General features: G+C 41.8%; 1 protein-coding gene across 1 annotated transcript in view; it reads left to right on the top strand.

The window, feature by feature from the left end:
* Positions 1-26,350, top strand: part of LOC126281531 (carbonic anhydrase-related protein 10-like) — a 925,111-nt gene that overhangs the window by 846,836 nt on the left and 51,925 nt on the right. The window contains exons 6-7 of the mRNA XM_049980578.1: positions 1,938-2,004; positions 19,901-20,055. Of these exons, the coding sequence (XP_049836535.1) occupies positions 1,938-2,004; positions 19,901-20,055 (222 nt within the window). The remainder of the gene's footprint in view (positions 1-1,937; positions 2,005-19,900; positions 20,056-26,350) is intronic.

The raw sequence follows: 26,350 nt of genomic DNA, 5'->3' as shown, positions 1-26,350 counted from the left end.
AATTAAACAAATGATGAAAACTCGTGTACTTTAATTAGTAACAAGGTACTGAAAAAATACAATGAAAATAAAGAAAACACATCACTCATGTGCTATCACATCCATATCTAAGTAAGTGAATCTTATACTTTGTATTTTCATAAAAGAAATCGTAATAAACATCACTTAATCTAAACAGCTGAAATACATGTTTTGGAAGTTAATTTTAGCTCAAAGTATTTCCTTAAAAACTGTCAACGTTATATTACAAAATTTTAGATTGATAAACCGATTTCAACTGAATAAATTGTTTTAAACAAGTTTCATTAAAGGAAAACAAAGTCTAGTTTCTGCCTCCTTATTTTAAACAACAAAATTAAAATAAAATGAACTTAAAATTTCGCTGTTTTATATCTAACACTGTTCACTAGAATTTCACCCAAAATTTTATTTTAAAATTTACAAGAAAATTATTCACCTTGTCATATAATGAATAATTATATTCGCTATTCCCCTAGGCATAATCATATTAATAAATTACAGCATATCAGTACGACATAGCCCTTCTACACTTTCCTCCTTCTTTATACTCAGAGTCACAACCTCTTCCAGAATTCAATGTTAAACCAAATAATCTCATTATGATACAACTAATTTGTGTGCCATTATTCACTGACCTCCTGTATGCACTCTTGGTTTCATTTTTACATCATGGATGAACTCCATTTATAAGCCCTTTATTTACCAAGTGAATAAGTATGCATATATAAGTACATAGTTATATATGTATTTACTAATTAATGATGTCCTTCGTCTTGAACATATGTATGATCAAAATTAAGATGAGACACTACTTTCCATAGACAAATGTCCATCAGATGGAAAATCCAGTTACACGAAATACTCCTGTTAGTTACTGATAACATATTGAAAACGTGCTCTGCATAACTACTCATATTCTGCAAAATCATCAATATTTTTTATTTACAAGTGAGATAACAATGTAGTAAAACATATTTCTAACAAACTGCACGATGATCTGAAGAAGAATGAAAGTATAAAATAGCTCTGAGTGACTTGGAGTCCTTTGTTTTGCAAGCACTTGATTAATGAAGAGTATGCATTCCCCTAGGATTAACTACCCTAGTCAACTGCCCCCTTGTAAAACTTTATGCTCACAATGTTTTATATATCGAATTTTTCATAGGTTTTAGAATAATTAGGTAGTAGGCATTACTGTGGACTATGTCCGCTACTGCTAATGATATATGGTCCTTGTGAAAGAATTTTGAGATCTTAGATGTTATTTGCTTGAATGGCTCATAGATCTTTACTGACATTAGGTCTATCTTTATCTTAGTAGCTCTGACTTCAATATCGTGTCTTCTTTTTCTAGCCAGTATGCTTTTACATACAATACTTCACCATCTTTCTTTTCTCCTCAACGCTCGTATCTTGTTTGGGAAGAAACTCAATGATTTATTCCAAACAATTGCTTCTTGAGGAGTAAACTCAGTACACTATTAGTTTAAACAGTTCATTATAGTTTCAAAATCCTTCAAATAAATTCCCGAAGAAATAGGCTGATCGTTAAAATATGTCCTGCACAGCGTCCATCTCGTAAGGATCCCATAGAACAGTACGGTACTCTAGGCAAAGGACGGAGGTATAGGCAATATCTTGAGTCAATCTGTCGAATTTTCTGAGTCTTCTGCCAATAAAAGATAGTCTTCTGTTCGCGTTCCCCTCAACATTATCTACGCGGTCGTTCGAGTTTTCGTTGCTTGCGATTATACTCTGTAGGTGTATAGCGGTATTGGGAGCTTTTAGATTTGTGTTGTTTATCATGTAACTGAAATTTGACGGATTCCACTCAGTGCTCACGTTGATAATCTCACACTCGTCATTACTTAGGGCCAGTTTCAGCTTCAAATTGACAAACACTTTTCCTGCCGCAGGTGTCCGAGTCGCCGACGACTGAGCTGCGGATCATCACCAGCACATTCGGCCACATCCGCTTCAAGGGTGAGTGCGGCACCTACTGCGGCTTCCCTCTAAACTGGTCTCTCTGGAAAATATAACTCTACAACAGAAGGCAGATCAGCGTCGGCATTTGAATCAGCTGAAGCTTACTGACCAAGAGTGCAGCTCACAAACTTCAGAGTAACGTTAAGCTAGTATATCAACTAAGGAATAGCAACATTTTTGCTTTCTTTTTAATTATCTTGATCTGGGAAGAAACTGTATATCCATTTGACAATTAGCGATAACACCATTGAAATGTATCGTGCATAGAGCAAAATAATGTCTGTATCAAAATAATCTCCATACGTCACTCAGAGAACTCGTTATGCTTTATTTATTTGAGTGACCTTAATAGTACAGTCGTGTGCTGATGGTGAATTATGTGTCTCTCCAGTTACTGTTTTGTTACTTCTTTACATGCGTTATCATAATACAGGATGTTACAAAAAGGTACGGCCCAACTTTTAGGAATCATTCCTCACACACAAAGAAAGAAAATATGTTATGTGGACATGTGTCCGGAAACGCTTACTTTCCATGTTAGAGCTCATTTTATTACTTATCTTCAAATCACATTAATCATGGAACAGCAACAGAACGTACCAGCGTGGCTTGAAACACTTTGTTACAGGAAATGTTCAAAATATCCTCCGTTAGGGAGGATACGTGCATCCACACTCCGTCGCATGGAATCCCTGATGCGCCGATGCAGTCCTGGAGAATGGCGTATTGTATCACAGCCGTCCACAATACGAGCACGAGTCTCTACATTTGGTACCGGGGTTGTGTAGACAAAAGCTTTCAAATGCCCCCTTAAATGAAAATCCAGAGAGTTGAGGTCAGGAGTGCCTGGAGGCCCTGGACTTGGTCCGCCTCTACCAATCCATCGGTCACCGAATCTGTTGTTGAGAAGCGTACGAACACTTCGACTGAAATGTGCAGGAGCTCCATCGTGCATGAACCACATGTTGTGTCGTATTTGTAAAGGCATATGTTCTAGCGGCACAGGTGGAGTATCCCTTATGAAATCATGATAACGTGCTCCATTGAGCGTAGGTGGCAGAACATGGGGCCCAATCAAGACATCATCAACAATGCCTGTCCAAACGTTCACAGAAAATCTGTGTTGATGACGTGATTGCACAATTTCGTGTGGATTCTCGTTACCCCACAGATGTTGATTGTGAAAATTTACGATTTGAACACGTTGGAATGAAGCCTAATCTGTAAAGAGAATATTTGCACTGAAATGAGGATTGACAGATTGTTGGATGAACCATTCGCAAAAATGTACCCGTCGAGGCCAATCAGCTGCTGACAGTGCTGCACACGCTGTACATGGTACGGAAGCAACTGGTTCTCCCGTAGCACTCTCCATACACTGACGTGGTCAACGTTACCTTGTACAGCAGCAACTTCTCTGACGCTGACATTAGGGTTATGGTCAACTGCAAGAAGAATTGCCTCGTCCATTGCAGGTGTCCTCGCCGTTCTAGGTATTCCCCAGTCGCGAGTCATAGGCTGGAGTGTTCCTTGCTCCTTAAGACGCCGATCAATTGCTTCGAAGGTCTTCCCGTCGGGACACCTTCGTTCTGGAAATCTGTCTCGACACAATCGTACCGCCTGACTGCTATGGCCCTGTGCTAATCCATACATCAAATGGGCATCTGCCAACTCCGCATTTGTAAATATTGCACTGACTGCAAAACCACGTTCGTGATGAACACTAACCTGTTGATGCTACGTACTGATGTGCTTGATGCTAGTACTGTAGAACAATGAGTCGCATGTCAACACAAGCACCGAAGTCAACATTACCTTCCTTCAATTGGGCCAACTGGCGGTGAGTCGAGGAAGTACAGTACATACTGAAGAAACTAAAATGAGCTCTAACATGGAAATTAAACGTTTTCAGACATATGTCCACATAACATCTTTTTTTATTTGTGTGTGAGGAATGTTTCCTGAAAGTTTTGACGTATCTTTTTGTAACACCCTGTAGATCCTGAAATATTCAGGTAACATTTCGATAACACTCTCGCCACAATGTGTCAAATATTTGTATATGTTGTCGGGATGAGAATGATGAGTTCTTGTGTTGTTATTAAATGTTTTCGAAGTAAAAGTCCGGAAAGGGTGAAACCGGGTGCCGTTGATACTAGGAGACTAACCCAGCTCATGGCTGGGTTGGTCCAACGGCATCCGTGGAATCGTCGACTTTTCAGAGGTGCGATAACCTCATGGGAGAGATGAAAGCTATGAGACGTGCGCTCGAGTGCCTCATATTTGTCCATAATGGATAATGCTGGCCTCCTGGATCGACCAGCATCTTGTTTCGAATCGCGATTAGTACGGAACCTGGCGCACCATCCCACAAAGTTGGTGCTTGACAGTCATGTTGCCCCATACACATTCTTCAATCTTCAATCCATGTCTACCGGAGTTTGTTGTTTGACGGCCAAGGAAAGATAACGGCACGTTGTGTCTGTTTGAGGCATTTGGTTATAACGTCACCGTAGTTCACATTTCTGTATTTGTCTTATGCACATGAGAAAGACAACAATGCCTACATGTTTTGAGATTGAAAGCACTTAGTAACTTCTAGCAATTTCATACAAAATTTCAAACCTCTTATTATTTTTTCTTGCTTAGATACTTAACGTCAGTTACTTACCACATCAATTCAGGTGTAGAGTAATTAGAAGTTTGCACCTGTTTTATATCCTCAAGTTTGCTCCACTCTAATAGAAACAATCATATCGTAGAACTTAACCAGGCAGCGAAGTCACCGTCAACAGCTTCCTGTAGCAGCCAAGTTACCGTCAACAGTTCCCTATACCCTCCCTCCAGTAAAGTTCGGAATATAATCCAGGGTTTTGGGATAACGTCAAGTGGTCTAGAAACGTACACCATCACTACCTCTGCTTCTCTTGAAGCAAAATACAGGCGATGAAAATTTTTCTTTGTCATGAAGTATTTTTTCAGTTATATACATATAATTTTAAAAAGAGATAGGAAAGTTACCGAGAACGCAACTATAGTAACCAGTAACTATTTAACTTATAAAATTAATATACTGAATGGCAGATGTAATTCTTTCCTCATTATTATACAACACACTAGAGGTATTCGCCGGCCGCGGTGGACTCGCGGTTCTAGGCGCGCAGTCCGGAACCGTGCGACTGCTACGGTCGCAGGTTCGAATCCTGCCTCGGGCATGGATGTGTGTGATGTCCTTAGGTTAGTTAGGTTTAAGTAGTTCTAAGTTCTAGGGGACTAATGACCACAGCAGTTGAGTCCCATAGTGCTCAGAGCCATTTGAATTAGAGGTATTCGTTCAACCATTGACGTAAAAGAAAATAGTAGAAGGAAAACCTTCAGCATATCTTTTTGGTTAAAAAACGTGACAGATTTTCTGAAAAGTCAAGATATTAATTGTTTTTAAGTGATCGAAGACACTGCATTAAGAATAGTTACACAGAAAAAAAAATAAAGCACTGGCATCTCAGAGTAGTGGATGTTCCTCCGTTCCAGCTGGTTATTTTCGTTTATTACCTTTAATCATTTAGTAGGGGATGGGATGCAAGTGAGATTTTTCTCTGCGTCTTTCCTGAAAATATCATCTTGAAAGTATCGTCGAGTAGATAGTTACAGAACCGACTCGTTAGAAGAAATTTTTAAACACACTCGTTTCTAAGAGAACAAAATTTTCAGAATATGTTAATACAGAGGATGAAATGAGTGGCCACAGCACCAATGACTGTAGGTTTTAAAAGAATGTTAGGTGACGTAGGAAAATATTTTAGTTCTCAGCAAGACCGACTTGGAAAATTTTGCTAACTATCTGACCAGTCAAATCAAAACGTGGGGCAGCAGTCGCTATAATTCTGAACTACCATACAATATGCACTTGACATAAATATCTAATGGTTCTTTGAGACAAGGTGTTTGTCTCTTTAAATTACCAAATTTTAACTGGAAGGAGCACTAATTTAGACATGGAAATATAAAAACATTAATTTTTCTGCAGAGTTCGAACATCCATTTATTTATTTCCCAGCGATTTTTACACCAAATTACATTCCTATATGATATAATTTTTTCCCATCATGCAGCTGATATAATAAAACTAACTATGTACAAATCAATGTAAATTCAAGTTTCATTAACTTTGGTTAGGAAGCTATAAGTGTTTAAATTTCAAGTGTGTATGCTACCTGTCATAAATGGCAGTGTCGACAATCATGTTCTGTCGGGGGATTGCTTATTTACGTGGGATGCTGGAGTGGGTGCACAATTCCCATGAACAGCTTAATGGGCCTTAGAATCGATTTGAACGTTCGATGAGCCAAGGACACTAACGTGTTATAAACGTGGCATATACACCCACGATTGTTGACACGATGCAGTTGAAGCAGTCATGGCTCATGCCATAAGATATTCTGGTATAAGAACTTGCACAGCCATTACTTTGTTAAGTGCTGAACAGAGAGTTCAAGAAACCAGCAGAGTGAAAATAGGGAGTGGTCGGACACGAAAGCTAGAAGTGATGATATGTAAGTTTTTGTCTTAACTGCAATGCACCATCGTCCTCATATTATCTTAGTGAAGAGTTGGTGCAGTCACTGGTATCTCGAATAAAATACGGCATCAGTTTAACTCCTACCACCTGTCACTTACACAGGAGCTGCACGGGAAAGATTTTGGTGTGACAGTGACTTTCTACGAATGAGCCATAAATTATTTCACTATGGACGCCTCACAAGATGTTGGTTCTCGGATGAATAACATGTTCACTAATTATAGTGCACTGAGCCGTCATAATATACTTTCCTGAGTGACACAAAATCCTATGTGGGTACGTCAAACGAAGTGGTCCATTAAAGTGCGACATGAAAACTGTGAAGATGGAATCATGGGTCCAGATTACCTTGTAGAGTCTCTGAAAAGCTGAGATTTCTCGAGATTTTATCGTCAACAGAGCAATCTAGATGTGAGAGGCTTTATATGGAAACAACAGGATCATCAACGAGCCCATTGTGCGCATGATGTTGTGAAAGAACTGAACAGCACGTGCCGTGATCCTCAGGAATGGCTCACACAGTCACCCGGTTTAACACCAGTAGATATATTCTCACGACGACGTTAAAAGAATCTTATCTATGTCACAGAACACAAACCTACACATAAAGAGTAACGTTTCTTACATTTACTTATCTAAATAAGTATTTCTTTCACTTATTGTTTTATAACTTACCGAGTAAAGGTTACCTGAGGCACCGTGTATGTTCCCAGTATGGTTTTGGAGGATGGGAAGGCCCATCGTGTTTAGAGTACACAAGCGTGTTAGAAAAATGGTACGAATGCAAAGTAAGACCAGTTGCAAACTGGAGGGTGGGGAGCACAGTATACGTAGCGAAGAACGAGTTCGAAAGTAAAGTTTTTCAGATAGGTCAGACAAAATATCCTACGAAGTTCAGCTCTTATTGAAAATAAACGAAAACGACAGGTAATACGCAGAAAGTCGAAATACTGAATTCAGGCTACCGAAATTCTTCCCTGCTGAAGGTCGTGATACAGTGTCTCCTTTCAACTGCGGAACAAAAGCCGAAATGGCAGATGTAGAAATAAAAGAGACGCACTCATTCCCATTTTGAAGAATAATCACCGAGGTCACTCTGTAGCAAAATTAGAGAAACATATTTACACATGTGTGATGACCGTTTTGAAGAAAAAATCTATTCTGTTGTAATCAATATGAATTCTGTATACAGAAATCTCGAGAAATGTGTAGGGTTTCGAAAATAACAACACGCAGGTTGGTGCCGCCTTACGTGGTTTGCGGAAGACACTGATATAGTTAAGCATTGTCATTTGGTGAACACGAAAAGTACTTATGGGAAATTTGATCTGCATTTTGAGTGGATTCGATGGAGATGTAGCACGCCGTTCGTTCTTAATGATGCGAAGCTGGTAGGTGTAAAAGTCACAGGATGCAGGTTAAGAGAGTACAGCAGTACAGCTGCTGTTCATAATACACAGTATACACTTCTCAACACGTAGTAAGATCCATGATGTGATTCCAACAATACTACTGCGTATAAAAAAAGTTGCGACATCATAGAACTATACTGAGGTGACAAACGTAAGGCGATAACGATATGCATATGTACAGATGGAAGCAGTATCGTGCGCACGAGATATAAATGGGCGACGCATTGGAGCAGCTATCATTTGTACTCGGTGATCCATGTGCAAAGATTTCATACATGACTATGGCGTCACGACAGAAATTAACGTGGAATGGTAGTTGGAGCTAGACGTGTGGGACATTCTGTTCCGGAAATCGTTAGAGATTTCAGTATTCCGAGGCCCACATTGTCAAGACTGTGCCGAGAATACCAAATTTTAGACATTACCTCTCACCACGGACAACGCAGTGGCCGATAGTCTTAACTAAACGACCGAGACCAGCGGAATTCGCGTAGAGTTCTCAGTGCTAACAGACAATCAACACTGCGTGAAATAATCGCAGAACTTAGTGTGGGACGTACGACGAACATATCCCTTAAAACAGTGCGGCAAAAACTGTCGTTAATGGGCTCTGGCAACAGACGACCGACGCGAGTGCCTTTGCTAGCAGCACATCACCTGCAGCGCCTCGCAGAGTAGTCGCGCTGTTTAATGCGTCTTGTCACGGTCCGCGCAGCTGCCCCCGCCTGAGGTTCGAGTCCTCTCTCGGGGATGGGTAGGTGTGTTGTCCTTAGCGTAAGTTAGTTGAAGTTAGATTAAGTAGCGCATTAGCTTAGAGACCGAAGACCTCAGCAGTTTGGTCCCATAACACCTTCCCACAAAATTCCAAATTTCCAAATTGCCTCTCTGGGCTCGCGACCATAGCGGTTGGATCCTAGACGACTGAAAAACAGTGGGTCTCGAATTCATTTGGTGAGAGCTGATGGTAGGTTTCGAGTGTGACACACGCTACGGAGCCATGGGCCCAAGATGTCAACACGGCACTGTGGAAGCTGATGTTGGCTCCATAACGGTGTGACCTGTGTTTACGTGGAATGCACTGGATTCTCGAACCGATTGTTTACTGGGACTGGTTATGTTCGCCTACTTTGAAACCATTTGCAGCCATTCATGTTCTTCATATCTCCAAACAACAATGGAATTTTTATGGATGTGCGCCATGTGACCGGCCCACAAGTGTTTGCGATTGGGTTGAAGGACATTGTGGATAATTCGAGCGACTGATTTGGCCCCCAAGATCACCCGACGTGAATCACATGAAACGTTTACGGAACATAATCGAGAGGTCAATTTGTGCATAATATCCTGCACCAGTAGTATTTTGCAATAACGGACGGCTATAGCAGGAGTTTGGCTCAGTATTCTGCAGGGGACTTCCAGCGACATGTCGAGTGCATGCCCGGTCGAGCTGATGCACTACGGTGAGCAAAAAGAGGTCCGATACGGTACTGCGACGTATGCCATGACTTTTGTCACTTCAAAGCGAAATGCCGAAGACTGGCAGAGGCCTTGGGTTTGGTGCAGTGCATGGCTGAGGACATTAATAAAAGTAGCGTATTACGCATTAATATGCGGAGAAACCGATCGTAATTCGATTGCACTAATGGCCACAGCTCAATGGTTCTTTTCGTAACCATAAAGTTTCTCAGGTCCAAGTAATGGAACAACCACTTCATTTTAGTCGCAGGAAAAGTATACTAAACGCTGTAATCTGGCTCATTTACAAAATGCGCGGCTTACAAAACGCTCGGTCGATAAATTGTTGAGTATTGCTTGCAATTGTGGGATCCTTAGCTATTAGAATCAACAGGGAAAAATGGGTCAAATTTCGAGACGCAGAGCTTATATTCAAGAACAAGAGGTATGTGAGTAAAGTGACGAGACTGGCTTTTATGTGCCAGAATTTGTATTTTTCTCAAACAACAATGTTGTCCCTTTCAGAGTAGTTACCTTCGTCAACTGTGTTTCCAGTCTTGGTAGTTGCGCTGAAAGGCTTCACCTGGTACGGCTTTTAACATGTTGGTCACTGCTTCTGAATATTCTCCAGAGTGCCAAAATGACGTCCTTATAAGACTTGATTCCTGAGATGGAGGAACCACTTTATAGTGTTCGTTTCAGAACTGTCACAGAGATTCGTCAGGCAGCAGACAGCTCCACTCGATGAATCAACACATCTGGCGCTGCTAAATGTGTCCTACGACTTGCACATTTCTGGCGAGGGGTTATATACAATGTTGGTGACTACTCTCAAGGACAGGAAAACTTTGAAACATGTGTCTGCTTGTTGTAAGTTGTAAATAAATATTTGCCGCTATTGAAGTTCCAACCCTTCGTATATTATAAGGTGATACCGTTGTCCACAGAAGAGAACTGGGTACGACATGTTGTAGTACTGAAGCACATGCAGAATTTTTGTGTACCTAAGTCGTGTGTGAGGTGTCAAATTGGCTTTGTTTACTTCAATTTCACATCAGTAAACTATGAAAAATTTTCTGACATATTAAGTTCTTTTCACATGAGCGACATTCTCTGCTGCAGCAGGGAAAAGAAGGGAAGCAGCGGAAAACTGCTCCTATCGGTGTAAAAAAAGGATGAATGTGCTTAAAAGACAGTAAAATGGGCTATACCAGCTGCATCCTTCTAACTACCTCAGCTCCTTTAAAGTTTTTCTCAAAAATTTTTGCATGCGAACATATTTGTGCTTTTCTATGCTGACAAGTAGAGATCCCCAGGGGTGGGAGTCACTGTTTGAAACCTAATGTATGATGATGTAAGTTAAGATCCCAGGTATTACACACTGCAGCCATTCACCCTTGTGGGCCCTTGCTTGCGAGAAAGTGACGAACAAAAAATCGGAATTTTGTTTGGTGATAAATAATATTATAATATCCGAATTACGTGATATCGTCGTGTGGTGTAATTGATAGGATAACAGGTGTTCGAATCCCGTCAGGTGCTAGCTTTTCTTCTTAATCATTACCGAAATGACTGTCATCAGTATTTTTATTCAGTCAGTTGGTTTTAACGTAATTTCTTATTTACATTCGTTTGTTACCACCGTATGAACGTTTTTCATTTGTTTCACTTATTCCTATATCATACTTTTTCCAAACGGAATTTTTGTGAATATGAATTTCATTATATTTTTCTATTATAATATTCAATTAATTGAAAATTCGGATCTCTAAGATAAAAAATAAAAGACCAAATAAGCTATTTATAGAGATTGTGCAGTGGCTTGAAAAATGTGTTTTCGTACCAGATATGCAATTCGTTCCATGGTAATCGCCATAAAAACTTTTATAACACAAACTAAATACCTATCAAACCATTGAAAAAACAACGCAGATAAAGATTTATATAAAAGAAGAGTTTAGAAGTGCATCGAAATTCAAACAATATGAAAAGCAGATACAATCACAAAAGAGGATGATGAAACGAAAGAAATTAAACTGAAAAGATTACATGAAATTAACTAAAACACACGAACAAAGATTTCAAGTGGAAAAAAGATTTCAAGTAGAAAAAGAATGAATGGAAAAAAAACTGAGAGCAAATTAAGAAGGTGTTATTATGATTAAAATGATGTGACGAAGAAATGGAAATACTAAATTCCATTAAAATCAATTAACTGAATAAAAATGATGGTAAAGTGGTTTCAATAAAGATTTAAAAATAAGGAAAATTCACGGCAGCTGACAAGATTCTATCCCACAACTCCAGCATTTGGAACTACTATTCAGTTCATTATACTACGCAATCAGATGGCTTGATCTAACCTTTTAAACGTAATGGCGTGTCACTCAAAATTCCGAATTTTTCTTTCGTTAATTATTCGCAAATGAGGGCCCACCAGATTGAATGGCTGTTGTACAAGTATGTGGTACCTGGGATCGTAGCCTACATAACCTTATAGATGGTTCCAAAAAGTCGATCCCCCCACTGGGGATCTCTCCTTGTGACAGATAAGGGGACAATGGCAGTAGGAGAGAGACGGTAAAGTAATGAATCCTGGTAGATATCAGACAGCGGCTGAGGTACAGAAACAGCTATAAACAAAACGGCAGTACGAGAGAGAGAGACAAGAGGAACTTAGCGGCAGTGATGAGACATAGTTGACAGTGACAGGACACTGCTATGGAAAGAGTAAAGGGCGCTCTAGTGCGAGAGGAAAAAGAGAAGGAGAAAACATAAGTGGGTGAAAACCAATGATAAAAAGAGACGGAATCTATGACAATGACAAAGGGGAAGAGAGAGATAGTGACAGTAAGGAGAAACAGCAGAAGAGGGCAGGAATCAATTAAACAGCTGCACCTAAAGCAGAACAAGAGCGAGACAGTACCAGTGGGAGAAAAGACTAGTCTAAAGACAGAACGAAGGAGATTGTGGCTATGAAACAGGATACAGTGACAGAGAGACACATCCCTGCTTAGCTGGGTGGTAACGTGGAGGCCTTCCATGTTCTGGGTCTGGGTTCGATTCCCGGCCGGGTTGGAGATTTTCTCAGCTCACGGACGGGGTACTGTGTCGTTCTCACCATCATTTCATCCTCATAATCGGCTGAAACTCGCTCAATGAAGCACCGACTGAAATAAAACTTGCACTTGGCGGCCGAACCCGGCCAATAATGCCATCCGCTCATTTCATTTCAGAGCGACATAATGAGATAATGACAATGAGCTGGGCTCAATGAGTGAGTGAGAAAGGACAAGTTGGGGGGGGGGGGGGTTTGGATTGGTATGAGCGATTTACAGATGTGCACCAGATGGTTCGGGGGTTAAAGTCAGTTACGGTCAGGGAGCCCTGTGAGAGTGTGAGGTGAGCTGCACGTTATAAAGAGTGTGAATATTTTCGCACGCAAAAAATTTTAAAGGTGCTCAGGGAGATAGGATGAGGCAGTTGGTACCCCACTTTCAGTCAGAGTTTTTTAAACAGGAGCTCTCTCGCCTTTTTTGCAGTCCGAAAGGAACATTTTTTCGCTGATCTTATTCGTGTTTGGACAAATTTAGGTCGGCCCATATAACCTGACTCACATTACATCATTACGTATCAAGTTTATTAATCAGCGGTCCTACTTTAGAAATTTATAAAGACATAAGAACAATACATGTGAATGAAACTACACTACTGGCCATTAAAATTGCTACACCAAGAATAAATGCAGATGATAAACGGGTATCCATTGGAAAAATATATTATACTAGAACAGACATGTGATTAAATTTTCACGCAATTTGGGTGCGTAGATCCTGAGAAATCAGTACCCAGAACAACCACCTCTGCCCGTAATAGCGGTCTTCATACGCCTGGGGATTGAGTCAAACAGAGCTTGGATGGCGTGTACAGGTACAGCTGCCCATGCAGCTTCAACACGATAGCACAGTTCATAAAGAGTAGTTACTGGCGTGTCGTGACGAGCCAGTTGCTCCGCCACCATTGACCAGACGTTCTCAGTTGGGGAGAGATCTGGAGAATGTGCTGATTAGGGCAGCAGTCGAACATTTTCTGTATCCAGAAAGGCCCGTAAAGGACGTGCAACATGCGGTCGTGCATTATCCTGCTGAAATGTAGGGTTTCGCAGGGATCGAATGAAGGGTAGAGCCACGGGTCGTAACACATCTGAGATGTAACGTCCACTCTTCAAAGTGCCGACAGTGCGAACAAGAGGTGACCGATACGTGCAACCAATAGCATCCCATACCATCACGCCGGGTGATACGCCAGTATGGCGATGACGAATACACGCATCCAATGTGTGTTCACCGCGATGTCGCCAAACATGGATGCGGCCATCATGCTGCTGTAAACAGAACCTCGCTTCATCCGAAAAAATGACGTTTTGCCATTCGTGTACCCAGTTTCGTCGTTGAGTACACCATCGCTGGCGCTTCTGCCTCTGATGCAGCGTCAAGGGTAACCGCAGCCATGGTCTCCGAGCTGGTAGTCCATGCTGCTGCAATCCTCTTCGAACTGTTGGTGCAGATGGATGTTGTCTTGAAAACGTCCCTATCTGTTGACTCAGGGATCGAGACGTGGCTGCACGATCCGTTACAGCCATGCGGATAAGATGCCTGTCATCTCGACCGCTAGTGATACGAGGCCTTCGGGATCCCCACGGCGTTCCGTATTACCCTCCTGAACCCACCGATTCCGTATTCTGCTAACAGTCACTGGATCTCGACCAACGCGAGCAGTAATGCCACGAAACGATAAACCGTAATCGCGATTGGCTACAATCCGACCTTTATCAAAGTCGGAAACGTGATGGTACGCATTTCTCCTCCTTACACGACGCATCACAACAACATTTCACCAGGCACGGTCGGTTAACTGCTGTTTGTGTATGAGAAATCGGTTGGAAACTTTCCTCATGTGAACACGTTGTAGGCGTCGCCACCGGCACCAACCTTGTGTGAATGCTCTGAAAAGCGAATCCTTTGTATATCACAACATCTTCTTCTTGTCGGACAAATTTCGCGCCTGTAGCACGTCATATTCGTGGTTTAGCAATTTTAATGGCCAGTAGTGTATTTGCTACCTGCTTGCCGCAAGCGCACGTAAGAAAATCTCTCGCGTTAAAGTCGATCAAGGAAGAAGGAGGAGTCGACGTTGTTGGCGGTGACAACCGTGACAGGCAGGATGAAAAGGGGGAACAGAGACAGAAGTGTGGAGGCAGTGGGGGCGCCTAACGAGCGAGGCTGCCGCCAGATGAAGTCAGCTGAGCCGTCGCGCTGACAAACGGCGGCAGCGGCGCCGCTGGAGACGGATGGCCGCACAGACAGGCAATTGTCTCGCGGTCACGTCACGGGCGCCGGCTGCGCCGCGTCTCCACCGTCTCCGCCTAGCGTCGCCTCCCGCTAGGTGGCTCTGGCTCCGCTTAGCATCGGTACGGTAGCTTCTGCAGAGGACTAACAAAGCCCGTCGACAATGAAGTGAACGTAGTTTCTGTAAAGCGGCATTTCTAGAGTTCCTTCTCGAAAACTGCAAGTGAATTCACTGGTCGAAACTGTTATTAAGTTGAATGTTGTTAAATATTGCTACCTTTTTCTTCTCCCTTTTTATTCTATCGGAGTTACCCAGCAATGTCGAAACTTAAATTAACACAAACTGCTTTACATGTGACTATATTCCTTTGTATAGGACGTAAGGCTAGGCGTATTATCTCTCCAGAGGCACGGTCATTTAACAGATCCGTGTTCAGAAATTAAGGTTCCGTTTCCGAGGAGGTAATTAAAGACTGAGCAGCATCTTTTGTGGCGGAAGTTAGAGGTCAAAACTACTCGTTGTATTGGTGAAGGAGTAACTGGTGCTGTGAATCAAGGTAACCGGCCCAGGATATCAACGTTGATCGTTTTCAAAACTGCCTTATGAACATGAATCCTTCCTTGCGGGGGAATTGACGGTTACAATTCGGATCTAAGGGAAATTGTGTATTCAGTGATTTGACACAAACAAGGCTAAAGCAGTCCCCATGCAAACCTCACTCTTTCTCAGATTCTATGTTAACTCTTCCGAACAACTTTTGTTTACAGAAGCTTTGTTTATCATTAGCTCACACGGTGAATAGATACAAATAAGCGTATATGCAATTTATGCAAAATGTGGTTTTTTCAGTGGCCACTTAAAGATAAAACCCAACAATTATAAGGCATTCCCAAATATAATAAACTTATTTTAGTACCATTAGATTCCGGAGAAACACAGAAGAATGATTTCATTATTCGTTATTCAAACTGTTAGTACGTTACTACAGACAAAAGGAAGTGTAAACTCTAATTAAAGCTAGTCGCACGACAAAAATTGTCTACAACTACAAAGTGATAATTGCTACCTCTGAACTCGACGAATAAATACACAACGCCAACAAATTATTCTTAAGTAAGCAAGATTACTTAAAAATCATATATTTCATAACCGGTCAATAGGCAAATCAATCACCGATGGTGGTTTCCATAGTTTCAGTTCATTATTTTCGCATATCCGAACGAAAACGTAAGAATGAGAAAGGATAAGGGGGAGAGAGACAGGGTATAGGACGAGGTGGAGAGGCACCTTATCTTAGCATTAATAGTTCAAGTCCTGAATCATTCTCTCCATTATTATTAGGATACAATCTCCACAGTGGAATGTGTCATTTTGCACTATTACCAAACGACTTTTATAAAAGATAGTATACATTGAGTCCTCATCAACATAATACCATTAACTCCGTAGAATATACTCCTAGTTCACGCGACATTTATGGCAAGCTATATTTCCATGCCATTCAGACTCTGTTGTTATAGTTGAATAATTTACTCAAATCACAAAATGCCCCCTTCCCTATCTGTCTGTACATAAGTTGTGCGCGTCTCCACGGACATGCTACATTGTTGCTCACCGACGAATAGGCGCCCTGCTGTTCCCCACTTAACTCCTGTGATTAACAGCAGCCTATCTCTCTAGGTTAGAACGACGCTTTTTTGCTAGTATCTCGACTCCTGTGGAAGCTAGGAGGTTCTAAAATCCACAGCGCTGATTCTCATTTACCACGCAGTATGCTTACGAAATATGGTTGAAATACATTGAAGGAAAACAAAATCGGAACAGCAAAAAAGAATTAGTGTACAGTAATGAAATTTCGTGAATGCATTTGTGTCGGCAACGGTTTTAAGTAACTAACATTGCAAAATCACAGGTTAATGTAAGCACGACATTAGCCTTTGCAAATGTGAAACGCTGGTACATCAATAACGGTTGTAGCGACAGGATGTTGAATGCAAGAATGCTGTTGCGGATAAATGTTGTTATACAGGTACCGAATGTCAGTTTATGGGATGGAATTTCAAGCCTGTCGCATTTCGTCGGTCAATACAAGGATGACGATGCAGTTGTCGTCCGATGATGTCCAGTGGACGGATTTGGTGATCGAGCATGTCGACACTGTGTTCAGCATGTTGGGTTACAACAGCAGCATATGGAGCGTTATCCTTCTGGAAAACACCCCCTCGAATGCTGTTCACGAATGACAGTATAACAGATCGAATCACCGAATTGAATTAAGAATTTACAGTCAGTGTGCGTGGCAAAACCATGAGAGTGCTCCTGCTGCCATAGAAAATCGTACCCCATATCAAAACTCCAGGTTCCACTGTGTTTAGCACACCGACAGTTCAGCTGCAGGCCCTCAACTGCCCTCTTAAACAACACACGGCACGGCATTACTGGCACCGATATAGAATCATCTTTCTTTACAACACACAACAGACTTCTACCCTGCCCTCCAGTGAGCTCTCGCTTGACACAACTGAAGTCGCTAATGGTGTTGATTTCGGGTCAGCGGAATACACACTACTGGCGTCTGGCTTTCAGCTCTCCTTGAAGCAGCCGATCTGTAACAGTTCGTTGTATCACCGCCAGCTGATGTTCAGACTGCTGCTGTTGTTGCCGTACTATGCGCCAGAGCCATACACCGAACACGATGGTCTTCTCAGTAGAGCCCCTAGACCGTCCGGAGCCCGCCCTTCTTGCCATGGTACATTCTTGCGACCACCGTTCGCAGCAATCATGTACTGTCGCTACGTTCCTACCAGATCTTTCTGCAATATGGCAGGAGGAATATCGATTTACCCGTAGCCCTATTGTACGACCTCGTTTAAAAGCAGTAGGGTGTTGATCATGGCGGTTTCAGCATGAGTTTAAACCAAACCTAATTTCATCGTCACAGATGCGCTAGTAGCGCCACCTTTAGCGATTGGTGTGAAATCTGAATAGACGCCATTTTTCAGATACAGAAACACGCGCCGGCCGAAGTGGCCGAGCGGTTCTGGGCGCTACAATCTGGAACCGCGCGACAGCTACGGTCGCAGGTTTTAATCCTGCCTCGGGCATGGATGTGTGTGATGTTCTTACGTTAGTTAGGTTTAAGTAGTTCTAAGTTCTAGGGGACTGATGACCTTAGAAGTTAAGTTCCATAGTGCTCAGAGCCATTTGAACAATTTGAACCAGAAACACGCCTACCAGCTTTCGTTTATATCGTACAACTCCTTCTTTGTGTTGCGATTTTATTTTCCGCCAGTGAAGATTCAGTGGTTTAGGAGGAAATAGTTGATGTATACACATTTATAAAAAGACCTGATGCAATCCGCCGTAGTGTACACAGATACCGTGCATTTTATCAACGCATTATAGATTCTTCTCACAAGTAACTAGATATTGGGCTCCAGTACGCAACAAATACCGGACTGAGTTTGTAAAACAGACGGATTGAAACTATGTCTCCACGTGATGCTCTGTTCCTTCAGAAGAAACAAGGCACGGATGACTTGCGAGATCCCCCTAAGTGCTGTTGTTTTGGATGTCCTGCAGTCAGTTGTCGGTAGTAGCTTCAGTACATGCACCACTATTAGTATCTGCGGTAGTGTAATACATCTCGAAAGCGAAATTCATTACCAACACTGAATCATAAACATATATATATATAACTCTGTCGAAAGCAAATTCTGCGCAGTTTATATTTGGCATATTAAAATTGTGTGCTGGATGAAATGAACCCGGCTAATTACTGTAAACAGTAAACTTCAGTCACTCCACATCGAAAAGAATGAAACATTTATAAAAATATAAATTATTTTGATTGCTGCTCTAGCGCCGCACCGAATGATCAGAAACTAACCGACGAAATGGAAAACGGATAATTAGAAACCTATGAGGGTGCCCTGCGTAATTTACTATGAAGAAAGAGGATGATGTAGGTTGTTTTTGTACTGGTAATTTTGTCAGAACTGTGAGGCCTTTGAATCGTAATTGCACAATTAAATTGTTTCATAGCGTATTACAGTTCATTAAGTGAAACACACTCCTGATTCATCCGTAGAAAGTCTTTCTATCCAGTTAGCAGTATTTTCTGTTTTTGCCAGGATATGAATTCACATAGAGGTGAACACTCCTTGATATTTTGTTGAAACGCTTCCTGTGAGTAAAAATTTTTAAGACGCAGTAAGTGTTTTCCCTATTAAGTAAATAAATACTATGTCAGTCATTTCTATGAATCGCCCTAATGGAAATATTTTACGGTCAATGTTTTTTTTTCGCTTTTTCTCTTATCTTCAGATTGGCTTGTGTACGTAAATTTGTTTTTCTCTTTTGTCCACATTGCACTACTCTATTGCTGCACAAAGGCTATTTATTTTCTAAGCAGGACGGCTGAAAAATTAAAGTAGATAGCTGCTAGAGGTTTACAGCAAGACTTCTGAAGGATTAAATGATTAGAGGTATTCTTGTTTACTGTTTAGAAATATGTTCTGACGATACTTTCGTAATTACTGCCCCCCGTAACGGATGAAAATTCAAGTGCTGTAACCACGCTAGTTTTATGGTGTAATAATTGCACTATATACAAGGGTGTAACGGGTATAAGTGCAGATATTACTTTTGGTGAATAGGAAGTTTGTACTGAACACCATTACATCAGTATTTGCAGACAAATAATTATTGCTAGTATAAGTCTTAAGTTTTTAGATGGATTATTATCTCGAAGTATATGTGGCAAGAGCAAGCCATTGATACTTAAAGCATATCCTTCTGGGCAGCAGGTCAGGTGTTGAATTGTTGTCGTGTGGACGCAAAATCGTTAGTCTGTATTGACAGGCGTAGTCCACTAAGTGATGCAGTTACAGCTGTGCAGAAAACTCCACGTCGTAGAGTTTGTGAAGTGTTTGTGGGAAGAGGAAACAACTAACTCATGTGTATACATATCAAGGCACCACATACAAAAGTATCTGCACTTATACCCTGTGTATTTAATGCTTACAAAGATTAGCGTTAAGCCTCCCAGATCCATGGGACGATCTCACGGTGTGCTTGCTGTCCTGTGTTCACGCAGCCTCGTCGACGCCGATACGGCCGCTGACGCTGCAGCAGCTGCTTCCCCGGACGGACCACTACATGACGTACGAGGGCTCCACGACGCATCCAGGCTGCTGGGAGACCACCGTCTGGGTCGTCCTCAACAAGCCCATCTACATCTCCAGGCACGAGGTCAGCTTGAACCTAGGGAGGCGGGCAGCAGCAGTGTGTATGTTCTGACGTTTTGTACTTCGGCAGGCACAAGCAGTGTGTACCTTTTCTAGCCTAGGGAAGAGAATGGTAGTAGGAAGCTTACTGAAATCTCCTCGAAAGCTTCACTCGATCTAAAACCATATTCACAAATCACCATAGATGAAGGGGCATCGCAAAATCAGGAAGAGAAATAAATAAATGCGTACTGGTTTGACACACAAAAATAGCCTCTTTACACTGTGTATCAAAAAGGAATTTTCAAGTTTGCAAATTCGGCAAGGTTATTGATACGATTTGAGGAAATAGTCTGTCTTCCTGAAGGATAATACATGAAGTTTTGGCTCATGTGATGTAAAGAAACGTGCCACCGCAGGCGCTAGAAGCAGTTGCAGCAAATATGGCTTCCTTTACTAGTCTTGAGTGTGCTCGCCATGTGTTTTGGTTTGAAGACTAGAAGTTTGCATCAGCTTTGTAACGTAATTTTCGTACAGAGCAGGCCTATTACTTATGAGTGGCGCAAGTGTTTTATTAAAACTGGATGTTCAGCAAGACATAATAAACCCTCAGGTAAGAAACTTTCCTGGCAGATTAAAACTGTGGGTCGGACCGAGACTCGAACTGGGGACCATTGCCTTTCTAGGGAAAATGCTCTACCAACTGAGCTACACACGCATGACTCACGCCCCGTCCGCGCAGATTTCCTTCTGCCAGTACCTCGTCTCCTACCTTGTTCCGAGTTCGAGTCTCGGTCCGGCACACAGATTTAACCTGCCAGGAAAGTTTCATATCAGCGCACATTCCTCTGCAGAGTGAAAATCTCATTCTGGAGCCCTCAGGTAGTCCACGTGAGTTTGATGACATCGCAGGGCAAGTGACCCAGAGCTCTGTGAATAGTGCTACACTAATGACAGGCCTTCCTTATTGAGAACTGGGCGTCCCAAATTTGAGTATTGCTCATGTGTTATGAAAATGTCTCAAACAAAACAAGTTTACAACGGTGCTAGAACTAAAAGGCACTGATAATGTTGCTCATAAGCACTTTTGTGTCGAAATCTTACAACGGTTGTTTAAAGATGAGAATTTGACTGCTAAGGTTATCTTTAGTAATGAGTCGACTTTCCACTGAAGCAGTGAAATTAATAATTTCATAGGCGTGAAAAATCACGAAAATCTCTGGAACATGAACGTCGTAGTCCACAACTGAAAGTATTTTGTTCACTGACAAGGAGCAGTATTTACGGACTTTTCTTTTTCCATAAAAACTATCAATTGAATGGTGTACTTAGATATGCTAGAAACAAGTTTAGGCTCGTAGATTGACTTTTGTGATGAAGAACGCATCATACAGTTCAGACTAGATGACGCATCACCAAAATGCCTCTCAGACGCCCGGAAATTCGTATATTCCACTTTACAGGTTACTACACCAGCGGAGGTATGCCAGATGCATCGCCCACACGTTCACTGGACCTGGCATCTCGTGACTTTCTATTTTGGGGATTCGTCATGAACACAGTGTTTGTCCCCGTACTGGCTTCTCTAGCAGAGCTAAGAGCTAGAATCTGTCTCACAAATGAACAAGTCCCGACTGCCCTGCTGTAGCAAGTTTGGCAAGAAATCGACACATTCCGTGTGCCCCATAAACAATGGGAATCACAGTTGACCCTTTTAGGCACAACGTAAGAAACTCCATCTATTTTGTTATAAATTGGCACCAAAACCATGCCTGTAACTTAAGTGAATAAATCAATATCAGTTTTTATAGTTGTGAAGAACCTTCTGATACAACTGTTAGAATCTCAAAAGTGCGCCCAAATGCGTATATTGAAGAGTGGGAAGAATTTGAAGTGAGGCAAGAAATAACGAAAATAAGGGCTTATGAAAGACTTAATTTAAAAAAAAATGGGATAGACAGAGGTAGAACAGAGTTTTAGAGGAAAGACTTTTCTGTGTAATACGATTAAAGGAAGAGACAAAGAGGGGGTCCGCTGAAATGCACCACTGTGATTTAAATATTGTGAAAGACTGAAATAGTTCGTTTTAAATAAGGCACTAGAACTCATCGAAATGTCTTTATGGAACTTCTACGTATAATTTACAAGAGTTATGTCAGATTTTGGAAACAAAGCTTTCTGCGTCTGTTTGAATGTAGTATGCGTTCAAGCATTTAAAATTAAAGTAGCATCTTTGGTATTAGGTAAACACAGCTGTCGGTGAGTATGAACAATCTGGGGACCTTCATAGTAAACTGCTTGGAAAGTTAGGACGATGGTCCTATGTATCCTCTTTCAATGTGTCCATACGACGTTTCATTTATAGTGTTTGATTTTGGTTCTATATCTTCCAAAGGAGGGAAAAGAAGATAGTTGAGATAAATTCTATAAATTTTTATGTAACCAGATACTACGTGCCACTTCATTTCCGCTGGATAAAAGCTTTCTCCTGTGGTGCCCAGTAAGCGGGTGGTGTGCTGTTGAATGTGCCTGCACATGTTTTTAGTGGAGTTCATACGTTGTTTAGAACTGTTATTTTTAATTCACCGTAAATAGTATTATTTCGTGTGTTGCTTTGTACCACTCGTAAATTGCAATAGTACTTACATGATTACTAAACCTTCTTTAAGCTTTAGCAACTCTGAAAGCGTCACGTTCTTGACCAAGATCGAAATTTACAACTTACCCCACTCTTCTGTATGAAGGCAATGAGTTCATTACTCCAACCATTAACAATACGTTGACAAAGTTTCTAACAATTGGCCTTTTTTTTCTTCTGTACGTCTTGGAAATTCAACAGACCTCTATCCAATACTTTACATCTCTTTCTTCGATGCTTTAAGAGCTCGAGGTTACAAGACGCCGCTCTACCTCTTGTTTATCTACTTTGTCGAACCACACATCGTACCAGGTTACCGTCGCAACTTTTCACAAACGGCACGGGAGCGACAGCCTGTGTCGCTTCTGTGAGACATTTTTTGAACGAATGCTGTGTTTCTGATGACTGTCTCTCTACCGATTTGATGCTTGCGGGCTTTCTAATGAAATGATGAGATGAAATGGTAGCCCTCAACATCGTACCCTCTGACTCAGAGTTGAATTATTAAAAGTTTGCACTGGTTTCGTTGTCTAGGGACTGGGATACGCAGTTGCCGAATTACAGGCCAAACACTGCTGAGTCACCAGTATACAATATGAATACACACATGAATCGAATGGTTGAAGGTTCGTATCACTCTGCAATTGCAAATCATGAATTTAGCATATAAATAAAATAAAATCTGCAGGTACTATTTTAACGACTTTAAATGATGAGATTCACTATAGAAGCCACAGAAATCTCACAAGTGCCCATGTCGGCAGTATGAAATATTACTACCTCGCGCTACCACGCGCAAACTGCTCCATTCTCCACGTAGTTCCTGTTACCCACAGTCGCTGCTCAACGTTCAGCACTCCCCTACCCTGTGCGACTGTCCCTTGCTGCGCACCGTTCCAAACTACCTCATGTCCTCTACGGAAAAGATGCTCCTTCCTTACCCACATAAGTCTCTCTTAGTAACGAGCGCTGTGATTGGCTAGAGCGCTCCCTCCATGCCTCCAAGCCGAGGTACACTCAAACACATATTTAAACGCATACGAAACACGGGATTTGCATTTAAATAACTTGAAATTAAATAAATTTTCCTACCGCTGGACCATAAACACGCTCTAACACACATTGTTAAATACATAAACAAATTAAATAAACATACACTACTGGCGATTAAAATTGCTACACCACGAAGTTGACGTGCTACAGACGCGAAATTTAACAAACAGGAAGAAGATGCTATGATATGCATATGATTAGCTTTTCACAGCATTCACACAAGGTTGGCGCCGGTGGCGACACCTACAACGTGCTGACATGAGGAAAGTTTCCAACCGATTTCTCACACACAAACAGCAGTAGACCGGCGTTTCCTGGTGAAACGTTGTTGTGATGCCTCGAATAAGGAGGAGAAATGCGTACCATCACGTCTCCGACTTTGATAATTGTCTTATTGTAGCCTATCGCGATTGCGGTATATCGTATCGCTACGTTGCTGCTCGCACTGGTCGAGATCCAATGACTGTTAGCAGAATATGCAATCGGTGGTTAAGGAGGGTAATACGGAACGCCGTGCTGGATCCCAACGGCCTCGTATCACTAGCAGTCGACATGACAGGCATCTTATCCGCATGGCTGTAAAGGATCGTGCAGCCACGGCTCGATCCCTGAGTCAACAGATGGGGACGTTTGCAAGACAACAACCATCTGCTCGAACAGTTCGAAGACGATTACAGCAGCATGGACTACCAGCTCGGAGACTGTGGCTGCGGTTAATCTTGACACTGCATCACAGACAGGAGCTCCTGCGATGGTGTACTCAACGACGAACCTGGGTGCACGAATGGCAAAACGTCATTTTTTCGGATGAATCCAGGTTCTGTTTACAACATCATGATGGTCACATCCGTGTTTGGCGACATCACGGTGAACTCACATTGGAAGTGTGTATTCGTCATCGACATCACCTGGCGTGATGGTATAGGGTGCCATAGGTTACACGTCTCGGTCACCTCTTGTTCGCATTGACGGCACTTTGAAAAGTGGACGTTACACTTCAGATGTGTGACGACTCGTAACTCTACCCTTCATTCGATCCCCTCGAAACCCTACATTTCAGCAGGATAATGCACGACCTCATGTTGTAGTTCCTTTTCGGACCTTTCTGGATACAGAAGATGTTCGACTACTGCCCTGGCCAGCACAGTCTCCAGATCTCTCACCAATTGGAAGCCTCTGGTCAATGGTGGCGAAACAATTGGCTCCTCACAATACGCCAGTCACTACTCTTGATGAACTGTGGTATCGTGTTGAAGCTGCATGTGCAGTTGTACCTGTACACGCCATCCAAGCTCTGTTTGACTCAATGTCCGGGCGTATGAAGACCGTTATTATGGCTAGAGGTGGTTGTTCTGGTTACTGATTTCTCAGGATCTACGCACCCAATTTGCGTGAAAATGAATACCTCTTTCTGCATTTCTTCTTGGTGTAGCAACTTTAATGGCCGGTAGTGTATATCAAAGGAATAGCAACGAAGGTATTGCAGTATCCTAATATATCTTTGCTTTCTAAAACACAGTAAACATTTGACCAATTTCTTCATGAATAGTATATATCGTATATAAACAAAGATATAGATGAATAAATATATTTAGAAGCATGCTACTACCGTTTCTCGTGTAACTGTGGAGTACTTATGGCCTGACGCTATCGATAGTAATTGGCCACTTTGACCTTCAATAACTCATGTAATATTCACGTTACATGCCAGTAATTTATACCAATTTACGTTTACAGTAATAGCTTTCTAAAGACACATCGATCGATGAAATCGGATGAAGCGTTTAGATTTTGGAAATTCCATGCTGGGTGTTACTTGTATAATTTAGCATCAGATACTAAGCTTTAAACTAATAAAGATACTGAAAATCTGGTTACACCATCAGAATCGTCATGCAAATAATGGTAATGTACATGTATCTTTTTTGAGGTATCATGATTCATCTGGCTACTATTAATTTCTATACGAACTGTGAAATGTCTGCCGTTAAGGTTTCACAAAGTCCGACATCTTTGGCACTCCCGTCATCGACACTGCGTCACCATGGAATTCCCAGTCACGCGGTTGGACCCCACTTGCTTTGGCCAGCGTCTGGCACCGTGTGGTCGGCCTACCGAGCCGCTGGCGCCGGCCGACCGGCCCGTGCGGTCACGCCAGCTCCGAACGTAGAACATTTTCAGGGCGCCAGAACTCGCCCGTTACCTCACGTGCTCTCCATCTTATCTTATCTCTCATTAATTTATTCAGCTCTAAGACACTGCTATAGAAAACGGATATCCATGATCAGTTATGCTTTTCTGATATTCCTTTACTCTTGCTTCTTTTTTTTTCTTGCTGCTTACACTTCTCCTTCCAGTTTCTGGTTAACTGTTCTTGTATGCCGTGGAAGATCTCTCACAAACCTCTCCCTACTGACATATTGTTACACTCTTCGTTGTGCACTTTAAGTTCACTGAATTTTGCTCCTCCTTTGATAGCACTACATTTGAAATCCTTCTAGCTTCTTCTGCTCTGGATTTCTGGTGGTTTCGAGTCCATTTCCATTCCATACAGCACTCGTGACATACGTTTTGAGGAACTTCTTTCGCATATCAAAAACCTGAAACCATTATAGGTCTTTTATGGAAG

Source organism: Schistocerca gregaria, chromosome 7, assembly GCF_023897955.1.
Source record: "Schistocerca gregaria isolate iqSchGreg1 chromosome 7, iqSchGreg1.2, whole genome shotgun sequence".
NCBI lineage: Eukaryota > Metazoa > Arthropoda > Insecta > Orthoptera > Acrididae > Schistocerca > Schistocerca gregaria.
The sequence above is the reverse complement of the archived record's forward strand: the minus strand, read 5'-3'. Positions and strand labels throughout refer to the sequence as shown.